The sequence below is a fragment of the Mytilus galloprovincialis genome, chromosome 13 (genome assembly GCF_965363235.1).
Source record: "Mytilus galloprovincialis chromosome 13, xbMytGall1.hap1.1, whole genome shotgun sequence".
Taxonomy (NCBI): Eukaryota; Metazoa; Mollusca; class Bivalvia; order Mytilida; family Mytilidae; genus Mytilus; species Mytilus galloprovincialis.
In genome coordinates this window covers 69709261-69721242 of record NC_134850.1, presented here as the reverse complement: position 1 = coordinate 69721242, position 11982 = coordinate 69709261, and the positions used below count along the sequence as shown (strand labels likewise).

At 33.9% G+C, this 11982-nt stretch overlaps 1 protein-coding gene across 1 annotated transcript in view; it reads left to right on the top strand.

Annotated features, from left to right (window-relative positions):
• Positions 1–815: 815 nt before the first annotated feature.
• Positions 816–11982, top strand: part of LOC143056192 (sushi, von Willebrand factor type A, EGF and pentraxin domain-containing protein 1-like) — a 60898-nt gene continuing 49731 nt past the window's right edge. Inside the window, exons 1-7 of the mRNA XM_076229272.1 lie at positions 816–849; positions 3141–3323; positions 6934–7116; positions 7887–8069; positions 8833–9015; positions 9820–10002; positions 11143–11325. Of these exons, the coding sequence (XP_076085387.1) occupies positions 816–849; positions 3141–3323; positions 6934–7116; positions 7887–8069; positions 8833–9015; positions 9820–10002; positions 11143–11325 (1132 nt within the window). The remainder of the gene's footprint in view (positions 850–3140; positions 3324–6933; positions 7117–7886; positions 8070–8832; positions 9016–9819; positions 10003–11142; positions 11326–11982) is intronic.

Below are 11982 nucleotides of genomic sequence, written 5' to 3'. Positions count from 1 at the left end.
TTTTATCCCTTTAATGGGGTACCCCTCAATTTACGGTTTTGGGTAGTTACCTTAAAATCCAAAAATATATTTTTTGGTTGAATTTCCCGCTATTTTCGTAAATATTTTCTATGCACATATCATCAAGGATCATCGAAATGATGAAGACATAAATATAATACCATCTCCAAGTAAAACTTTCAAACATAAAGTTGGCTGTTTTTTTAGATAGAAATTTAACGCATTTTTCTTTGAAAACGAGAAAACATATCATTCAAAAATAGTATTTGACGTTTGAGAGGACAAAACATATTATTGCGATACTGCATGCAAATTTTTTTGGGCAAATTCCAAACAATTTTGTCAAAAACTCAAAAATAAAAACATCATTTGTACCTTTTTTAATTACGGATATTTCCTATCCGTCAATCCACACCACCATTTATTTTTTCCTTCACAATGAATTTAATAGTTTCGATGTGATTATGTATATTTTGTAGGAAAAGTTAATTTATTTTTAGTGATTTGAATATATATAGTAGTTCTTTCGTGTATTTTTTTTAAATAAGTTATATTTTTGTTAATAAAATTTTGACTTTTTATAAAAGTTAACCAAATCCTTCGGATAAGAGGTTTTTCCGGATAATGACTATAGTTGATATTGTGTGAAAATACATTGTATGTCAATGTTTAACCTCAGAGCAATTAATATGCATGCAAGTTGTTCGGGAAAAAGTACTATTGAAGTTTCGCAGAGATTTGGTGTGTGACAAGGTGATGCTACAACCAACTTCTCTTGATATTCTGCTTTCCTTGGGCGAATCATCAGTGATGTTATGAGACTTGCACCAGAAGGCAAAATTGTTGCTTGTTGGTTGCTCAACGTCCAGTGGCAAATATTTCATGCATGTTCGGGACGAGAACAAGTTAACAATAAAAAAATAGGTAGGTCTGGTCATAATAAAGGCCATTCGGGATGATGGTCGGGAAAATTTGGACTGCTACTGGAAAATGATGGTATATTGGATTGGGACAGAAATTTTCAATTGCAACAGGCCACCTACAGACCCCTCGAAGAGTTGTTGAAAGGGTTCTTAACGTGCAAAGAACCTGGCACTCTCTTTACACGAGGCATTAGATTTAACGTCCCCATTCTGACAGGACGTGACTGCGAAGTTGATACATCCCGCACAGCCAAACGGACGCCCCACTTCGTTTAACTGCCGGTTGGGAGAAGACCAAGTGACCATATTTCGTTTCCCAAGTCACTCTTGGGGAACTTTAAATTAGAAACAACAGAAATCCATATATGTGATCAAACTGGTCGACATGTATCCTCACAACCTGGCACTTTTATACGATCTCGCGCTCAGTTTCTTCCTTGTAGTTTGGATATGAAAACAGGTTTTTTGTGTAAAAGAAAAACCTTAAAAAAAAAACCAGAAAACTACACAAAACTAAGTCCTGTAAACGTGTTGACAGTCTTTTAAGTTGTGCTAATTAATGTGAGTAATCATTTATCCATGCATTACCAAGTCACTTTTAGATTTACAAAATCAATCGTTTCTGTAGCAACATTCGCCCCATTACATTTGGGATTGGTCGTGCAGATATATCATGCATATGCATATGGAAATATGGGTCACGAACATAGATCGAAACTTTGTACTCACATTGCTTTTGTGTTTCCTATGCAAAGGTAAGACTATATCTGACGAGTTTGACCGAATCAAGACGGTATTTATGCTCCAGATGTCATTTGTACTCAAAAACTGTGTTTGCTTTGAACAATCTCTGTCTTGCGCCGAACTTGTTCTTGTATAAGAAAGGGAAGTGTGTTGTATTGCTAATACGCGTACGTCATCATATGATGACTAAGAGATTGATTCATGTCCCTATTTAATGAATACTTGAGCTATTGTGTGTCGCTTTTAAAAGTTATATAAGGATTATGACTGATTTTGAATTACAACATTAGAAAAATTGGCATTACATTGTATAGTTTTTCATCCTTTGCTAACAAAATTGATGAGTTAACTTTTTTACCAGGATTATCCCACTAAGACAATGTTCATGCACCAAACTGACTTTGTTTTACACTCAACCAAATCCCTAATCAAGGCAAGGAACACTTATGATTTTTTTTAAACCTCCCATTCGCCTCGGGTGACTATGGTATATTTTGTGTTAAAACTGATCTGTCCAGACTTTTCAAATACACAATATGTATTTATCTATAACTGTATACTAATTTTCACAAAATACACAACCTTTTAGATGCAAAATTAAAAACACTGTTTTCAGCTTGATAGATAGAAAAAATATTGAAATCATTTGAAAAACAGGTGTTTTATAGTTTAGAAAATAAATCTGTAATATACAGTAGTGAAACACTATACACAATATGAAAATTTATGGATGTGAAAAGGTCAAGGCCACTTCTTCTTTTGTTATGTCATAAATGGAAAAAAATCAGAAGGTTTCAAATCAACGCCATTTTGTAATGGCAGCTCTTCATATAAGTAGTCAAATTTGTTGTTTTAACATCGTTTATAGCATATGCTTATGATTGAATCGTTTTTGTAGCATTCTATTGAATAAATATCAGAAAAATTAACCTTTTTGTCCTTGTGGTTGAAATATTGATATTTTTAGGTCTGACCTTTGACCTCAATTTCACAAAAATGTGACCATTCTGGATTTTTACGACCCAACTTTTCTTATTGTACACGTTGTCCTCTTTCCATCGATATATAATTTAGGTGTGTGTTCTTCCGGACCATTAAAGTTTTAAAAACACTGGTTGCAGTACTAATAGGGGATGCATTTATTTTTTTTAAATTGCACATTCATTGTTTTTCAACAACAAATTTTAAATTCTAAGTAGAATCGTCCTACAATATAAAAGTAGAAAACAAACTTTGTAGAGCATGATAAATGTGTGATGCATTTTAACATCCCTAACTCTCAACTTTCTATTGAAAGATTGTAGGAATCACAAGTGTGCAGTGTCTGACAGTAAATCATTTAAGTGTTTTTGCCTTTGTGGAGTGTATAATTAAGGCAGATAAAAAATAAATCTGATATTGATTACGTAGTTTTAAAATACTTCAGTTGATAGAATATAAGATACAATGTTGCATGAAATATTTTTCTTTTAGTTGTAAAATGTTCAACTCCTGAAATAAACGAGTTTACAATTACATCCACTAATACTGATGTTGTGCCAAGTACAGAAGTGACATACACATGTGAATTTGGTTACCAGTTACCAGCTGGAGATTTGGGAACCAGAATGTGTCAGCTCGGTGGTACATGGCCAGCACCTCCACCAGCATGTGAAGGTAAGAACTATTTACCACTCGTCATCATTAGTCCCATCACTTGGCTTCTGTCGTCCATTGTCTGTAAACTTTTACAAAAATCTTCTCCTCTAAAACTACTGGGCCAAATTTAAAAACAAACTTTGCCACAATCATCCTTTGGGTATCTAGTTTAAAAATTGTGTCCGAGATCCTGCCATCCAACCAAGATGGCCGCCATGGCTAAAAATAGAACATAGGGGTAAAATGTAGATTTTTGCTAATATCTCTGAAACCAAAGCATTTAGAGCAAATTGTATTTCCGGTCAAGATTTATCTGCCTTGAAATTTTCAGACAAATATTATAAAAGATAGAGATAAACTGTATGTAAACAGCAATAATGTTTAGCACAGTAAGATTTACAAAAAGTCAACATGACCAAAATTGTCAGTTGACCCATTAAGGAGTTATTGCCCTTTGTAGTCTAATTTTAACCATTTTTCAAAAATTTAGTAATCTTTTTTAAAAATCTTCTGCTCTGAAACTACTAAGACAACCATCATCTTAAGGGTATGTTGTTTCAATAATGTGTCCAATAATGTGTCCAATGACCTAGTCCATGAATTAAAATGGCCAACATGGCAAAAAATAGTGCATAGGGGTACAAAGCAATATTTGGCTATTATCTCTAAATTCAAAGCATTTAGAGCAAATCTCATTCATTTAAATATGTTCATTAAGTTAAGATCTAACTGCCCTGAAATTTTTAGACAAATCAGACAACCTGTAGTTGGACTCCTGACCCTGAATTGGTAATTTTAAGAAAATTTTGCAGTTTTTGGTTATTATCTTCAATATTATCTTAGATAAAGATATACTGTAAACAATAATTATGTATAGCAAAGTAAGATCTACAAATAAGTCACTTGACCGAAACAGTCAATTGACACCTTAAGGAGTTATTGCTCATTAAAGTAAATTTTAAACAATTTTCATAAATTTATGTAAATTTTTGTAAAATTTTACAAAATATTTTCCTTTGAAACTACTGAGCCAAGTTCATTATAGACAGAGAAAATTGTAAACAGCAAGAATGTTCAGTAAAGTAAGATTGACAAACACATCATCACCAAAACACAATTTTATCATGAATTCTATATGTAAGTCCTTTGTTTAGTATGATCATAGACCAAGGTGAGCAACACTCTTTAGAGCCTCTAGTTTAGTTGTGCTCAAATATATTGATTTGATAATAGGTATATAGTTTTATCATGACAAGTTACAGATCAGATTCATATTTAGTTGAGGTCTGAACATTATGTGCATGGTTATGTTCCTTGGACTTAGAAATTTCACTCAAATAATCAGTTTTGACTCTTTTTAAGTCATGCCTGCTGATCTTTATTTCATAATTAGTATATAGTTTTATCATGACAAGTTACAGATTAAATTTGAATTTTGATGTGATGTGAAAAAATCACTAAAATAGTGAGCTTTCTGTACTGTTTTTCATCGTGCTTCAAGATATTGATTTAAGAAATAATTCATGGAAGCCATAGATTGTTGGAAATTTACACATGACCTGGGCCGTGATATTCGAATTTTATCCTGAGCGTTAGCGAGGGATAAAATTTACGAATATTACGGCCCAGGCCATGTGTAAATTTCCAACAATCTATGGCTTCCATGAATTATTTCGATTCTAATAGGACAAATACGATCATTAAAAAACTGAATCGAGCGTAGGTATGCTGTGTGTGTGGCTGTTCTTTTTTACTCCCTGTTAGATAAATATCAAATATCTTTATAAATAGGTAGCTTGCGTAGGTTATTTAGTGAATAACCGCTGGAACAAAAACTTTTTAATTCTTTAAATTCTCAAACCCAACATTTGCCATTTTTAATTTACATGATTTTCTCATAATCTTCCGTCAAATCCAAAGCTGACATTTTGTAACTAAGGAGCCGCCATGTTGACTTGCTGAAATGAGTAAATATGTGAATAATGCAATAGAATAGAAAATAAAACAAAACCTACCTCAAAAATCAGTTTTAATACAATATCATACCAATTCCGATGGTTCACATAACAGAAAACTTTCAACTTTAGCGGTTTCATTTGTATGACGTCATGTTTTGAAATGACTTAAATGCACCAAAAAGATTAATAGACTTTCGCGGAATTTTATTTAATTTTTATTTTGTTGATTTCTCCGAGCTCTTGTGCATTACTTCTTTTTATTATGCATACGAATAAGAATAAAAGTTATTTTGTCTTTTTTTAATTGCACTTTTTAAAACAATAAAATCGGCAAAGGGCTGCAAATAGGTTCCAATATATGTAGATTTACGTGGAAAGTATATTGTAACAGCCATTATTATGTATATCTCTGAGTCTGCGCTAAGTATGTTTTATCGAGAATTTTATCACAGTGTTGTTTACAAAGCTAAAGAAGCATGTCACATTAGAATTGATAATTAAAACATAGATTTAAAAGCACAAGTTACAGATCAAGTTTGAAATGTGTTTCTGGTCTGAATATTATGTGCAGAGTTATGGTCCTTGCACTTAACAAAAAAAATCACTTAAATAATCAATTTTCAAACCTTTTTTTTTCCGTCATGCACCTTAATTTGTTGGATTGTAAAATTTTAAGCACAAGTGATTACTTATTTATGAATTCAGTGCATTTCAAAATCCTTCTAATTAAGGATGCTAGTTTTGCTGCTTTATTGTAGAGATATAGTAAATGAGTAGTGACTCTCGGTTCACATATTTAATTTGTTTTTGCCTTAAAAAGAAGTGTGCCAAACGGGTCGAATTTAAGCTTTTTTGTGTACTGTCCAGCCGGACCAGTGGACTGAAAACTCTACTGGTCCGGCTCCAAATCTACTGGTCCTGCAAAAATGACATTAATTTGACAAACACTAATGTAAATGACAGATGTTTAATTTTATTTTGATGCTTTCGTTTACATAAGTTAGACAAAGCAATAGTCTTTATTCTGATGTTGATAAAGGCTTTGGTAATCTCAATGATTTTCTTTATCAAAATCAGGACCAAGGACAGAAAAAATATCAACATTGTCTTCCACGTCATCGCAATCCTCATGACGACCATAGGGTGCCTGACTAGGTCGTCTGGAGCGCTGTCCAGAAATATTCGATCTACTAAATAATGCAACCATTCACGATCTTTTTCCCATGATTTTTGGTATTTGCGTTTCCTTTTGTCACTATCGTATACTTTATTTCGATCTTCCTTTTGATTTTCAGTTATCTTAATTTTTTTGTCCGGCGGTTTAACTCCTTCCAAAAATTTCCACATTTTATATTGTTGTGAAGGACGCTCACCCGAGATATTAATTAACTTGATCATTTGTAATACCCTCCAGTACCGTGTAATAGATTTCAGAGGTAAATTGTTTTGTAAACAAACGGAGATTGCGATGCAATCAGTGATTTTTATCGACAAATTTCTACTGGTCCGCCGGACCACCAGCTGACAAAATCTACTGGTCCGACGCAAATTTTACTAGTCCTGGACTACCGGACTAGCGCTAATTTCGACCCCTGGTGGCAAATGACAAAAAACATCTTTGTTAAATATCTAAGTAATACAAATGTTGCATGACTTCTTTTTTCTTTCAGTTACGAAATGTTCAGCTCCTGGAATAAATGAGTTTACAATTACATCCACTAATACTGATGTTGTGCCAAGTACAGAAGTGACATACACATGTGAATTTGGTTACCAGTTACCAGCTGGAGATTTGGGAACCAGAGTATGTCAGCTAGGTGGTACATGGCCAGCACCTCCACCAGCATGTGAAGGTAAGAACTATTTACCACTCATCAACATAAGTACCCTACAGACCGAGTGGTAGGGGACTTTAGGTTTGCTGTCTGTCTGTCCATAGGTCAGTATGGCAAATCAGTTTTCCACATTTTTATGCCCCATCTTCGATAGTAGAGGTGCATTATGTTGTCTGGTCTGTGTGTCCCTTCATCTGTTTGTCGGTTCGTCCCACTTCAGGTTTGCGTTTTTGATCAAGGTAGTTTTATCATGACAAGCTACAGATTAAATTTGAATTTTTTTGCGATCTGATGATTTTGTGCAGAGTAATGTTCCTTGGACTTAAAAAATTCTCTTGAATAATCAATTTTCTGTACTTTTTTTTCGTCATGCTTGAAGATATTGATTTGATAATTAGTATAAAGTCTTATCATGACAAGTTACAGATCTGGTTGGAAGTTTGTTGCTTTCTGAATATTGTATGCAGAGTTATTGTCCTTGGACTTAGAAAATTCACTTAAATAATCAGTTTTCAAACCTTTTTTTTCGTCATGCACCTTAAATTGTTGGAAAGAAAATCTTAGGACAAGTGATTTTTTTATTTATGAATTCAGTGGATTTTAAAATCCTTCTAATTTAGGATGCTAGTTTTGCTGCTTTATTGTAGAGATATAGTAAATGAGTAGTGGCTCACAGTTCACAGATTTAATTTGTTTTTGCCTTAAAAAGGAGTGTGGCAAATGACAAAAAACAGCTTTGTTAAATATCTAAGTAATACAAATGTTGCATGACTTCTTTTTTCTTTCAGTTACGAAATGTTCAGCTCCTGGAATAAATGAGTTTACCATTACATCCACTAATACTGATGTTGTGCCAAGTACAGAAGTGACATACACATGTGATTTTGGTTACCAGTTACCAGCTGGAGATTTGGGAACCAGAGTATGTCAGCTCGGTGGAACATGGCCAGCACCTCCACCAGCATGTGAAGGTAAGAACTATTTACCACTCATCAACATAAGTACCCTGCAGACCGAATGGTAGGGGACTTTAGGTTTGCTGTCTGTCTGTCCATAGGTCAGTATGCAAAATCAGTTTTCCACATTTTTATGCCCCATCTTCGATAGTATAGGTGCATTTTGTTGTCTGGTCTGGGTGTCCGTTCGTCGGTTGGTCCCACTTCAGGTTAAAGATTTTGATCAAGGTAGTTTTATCATGACAAGTTATAGATTTTAATAAATTTGGAATTTTGTTGCGATCTGAATATTTTGTGCAGAGTAATGTTCCTTGCACTTAAAATATCACTTAAATTATCAGTTTTCTGTACTTTTTTTGGTCATGCTTGAAGATATTGATTTGATAATTAGTATAAAGTCTTATCATGACAAGTTACAGATCTGGTTGGAAGTTTGTTGATTTCTGAATATTATATGCAGAGTTATTGTCCTTGGACTTTGAAATTTCACTTAAATAATCAGTTTTCAAACCTTTTTTTCGTCATACACCTTAAATTGTTTGAAAGAAAATCTAAGGACAAGTGATTTTTTTTATTTATGAATTCAGTGCATTTTAAAATCCTTCTAATTTAGGATGCTAGTTTTTCTGCTTTTATGTAGAGATAAAGTAAATGAGTAGTGGCTCACGGTTTACAGATTTAATTTGTTTTTGCCTTAAAAGGGAGTGTGGCAAATGACAAAAAACAGCTTTTAATATCTAAGTAATACAAATGTTGCATGACTTCTTTTTTCTTTCAGTTACCAAATGTACAGCTCCTGGAATAAATGAGTTTACAATTACATCCACTAATACTGACGTTGTGCCAAGTACAGAAGTGACATACACATGTGAATTTGGTTACCAGTTACCAGCTGGAGATTTGGGAACCAGAGTATGTCAGCTCGGTGGAAAATGGCCAGCACCTCCACCAGCATGTGAAGGTAAGAACTATTTACCACTCATCAACATTAGTACCCTACAGACCAAGTGGTAGGGGACTTTAGGTTTGCTGTCTGTCTGTCCATAGGTCAGTATGGCAAATCAGTTTTCCCCATTTTTATGCCCCATCTTCGATAGTAGAGGGACATTATGTTGTCTGGTCTGTGTGTCCGTTCATCTGTTCGTCGGTTCATCCCACTTCAGGTTTATGTTTTTGATCAAGGTAGTTTTATCATGACAAGTTACAGATTAATTTGGAATTTTGTTGCGATTTGATAATTTTGTGCAGAGTAATGTTCCTTGGACTTAAAAATTCCCTTAAATAATCAGTTTTCTGTACTTTTTTTCGTCATGCTTGAAGATATTGATTTGATAATTAGTATAAAGTCTTATCATTACAAGTTACAGATCTGGTTGGAAGTTTGTTGATTTCTGAATATTATATGCAGAGTTATTGTCCTTGGACTTAGAAAATTCAATGTTATAATCAGTTTTCAAACCTTTTTTTTCGTCGTGCACCTTTAATGGTTGGGAGAAAATCTTAGAACAAGTGATTTTTAAAGGCAGTGCTTTAAGGCCTGACTTTCAAGTGATTTTTTTTATGTATCAATTCAGTGCATTTTAAAATCCTTCTAATTCAGGATGCTAGTTTTGCTGCTTTAAAGTACAGATATAGTAAAGGAGTAGTGGCTCATGGTTCACAGATTTAATTTGTTTTTGCCTTAAAATGGAGTGTGGCAAAAGACAAATAACAGCTTTTAATATCTAAGTAATACAAATGTTGCATGACTTCTTTTTTCTTTCAGTTACCAAATGTACAGCTCCTGGAATAAATGAGTTTACAATTACATCCACTAATACTGATGTTGTGCCAAGTACAGAAGTGACATACACATGTGAATTTGGTTACCAGTTACCAGCTGGAGATTTGGGAACCAGAATATGTCAGCTCGGTGGTACATGGCCAGCACCTCCACCAGCATGTGAAGGTAAGAACTATTTACCACTCATCAACATAAGTACCCTACAGACCTAGTGGTAGGGGACTTTAGGTTTGCTGTCTGTCTGTCCATAGGTCAGTATGGCAAATCAGTTTTCACCATTTTTATGCCCCATCTTCAATAGTTGAAGGGCATTATGTTGTCTGGTCTGTGTCTGTTCATCTGTTCGTCGGTTCGTCCCACTTAAGGTTTTTAAAAGTTTTTGATCAAGGTAGTTTTATCATGACAAGTTACAGATTAAATTTGAATTTTGTTGCGATCTGATGATTTTGTGCAGAGTAATGTTCCTTGGACTTAAATAATTCCCTTAAATAATCAGTTTTCTGTACTTTTTTTCGTCATGCTTGAAGATATTGATTTGATAATTAGTATAAAGTCTTATCATGACAAGTTACAGATCTGGTTGGAAGTTTGTTGATTTTTGAATATTATATGCAGAGCTATTGTCCTTGGACTTAGAAAATTTACTTAAATAATTAGTTTTCAAACCTTTTTTTTCGTCATGCACCTTAATTTGTTGGAAAGAAAATCTTAGGACAAGTGATTTTTGTCTCGCCTTGACGGAGTCAAAAAGCGAGACATAGGTATGCTGATCCCTGTAGTAGTGAACATTTATCTGATTTGTGTCTCATAACTTTTGTACTATATAACACAAACTCAGTTTTCTTTCTAGGGAAACCAGTCCATTCATACTATTACATGTTCATACTAAGTCAACTTGTACTACTAAAGGTCAACTAAAACCAACGTTAACTACCAACTAGAACAACTGCAATCATTGCGAACTTGTACCACTGCAGGCTCACCATAAACAATATACATTGATATATGCATTGCTTTTGAAACCTTGAAGCAACATTGCCATAATTTTCATAATTATGTTTGCCTTGGTTTGTGGATAACTGCCTTAAGCGCTTTGATTTATTTATGAATTCAGTGCATTTTAAAATCCTTCTAATTTAGGATGCTAGTTTTGCTGCTTTATTGTAGAGATATAGTAAATGAGGAGTGGCTCATGGTTCACAGATTTAATTTGTTTTTGCCTTAAAAAGGAGTGTGGCAAATGACAAAAAACAGCTTTTAATATCTAAGTAATACAAATGTTGCATGACTTCTTTTTTCTTTCAGTTACCAAATGTACAGCTCCTGGAATAAATGAGTTTACAATTACATCCACTAATACTGATGTTGTGCCAAGTACAGAAGTGACATACACATGTGAATTTGGTTACCAGTTACCAGCTGGAGATTTGGGAACCAGAATATGTCAGCTCGGTGGTATATGGCCAGCACCTCCACCAGCATGTGAAGGTAAGAACTATTTACCACTCATCAACATAAGTACCTTACAGACCAAGTGGTAGGGGACTTTAGGTTTGCTGACTGTCTGTCCATAGGTCAGTATGGCAAATCAGTTTTCCACATTTTTATGCCCCATCTTCGATAGTAGAGGTGCATTATGTTGTCTGGTCTGTGTGTCCCTTCATCTGTTTGTCGGTTCGTCCCACTTCAGGTTTGCGTTTTTGATCAAGGTAGTTTTATCATGACAAGTTACAGATTAAATTTGAATTTTGTTGCGATCTGATGATTTTGTGCAGAGTAATGTTCCTTGGACTTAAAAAAATCCCTAGAATAATCAGTTTTCTGTACTTTTTTTTCGTCATGCTTGAAGATATTGATTTAATAATTAGTATAATTCTTATCATGACAAGTTACAGATCTGGTTGGAAGTTTGTTGATTTCTGAATATTATATGCAGAGTTATTGTCCTTGGACTTAGAAAATTCCCTTAAATAATCAGTTTTCAACCCTTTTTTTTTTCGTCATGCTTGAAGATATTGATTTGATAATTAGTATAAAGTCTTATCATGACAAGATCTGGTTGGAAGTTTGTTGATTTCTGAATATTATATGCAGAGTTATTGTCCTGGGACTTAGAAAATTCACTTAAATAATTAGTTTTCAAAC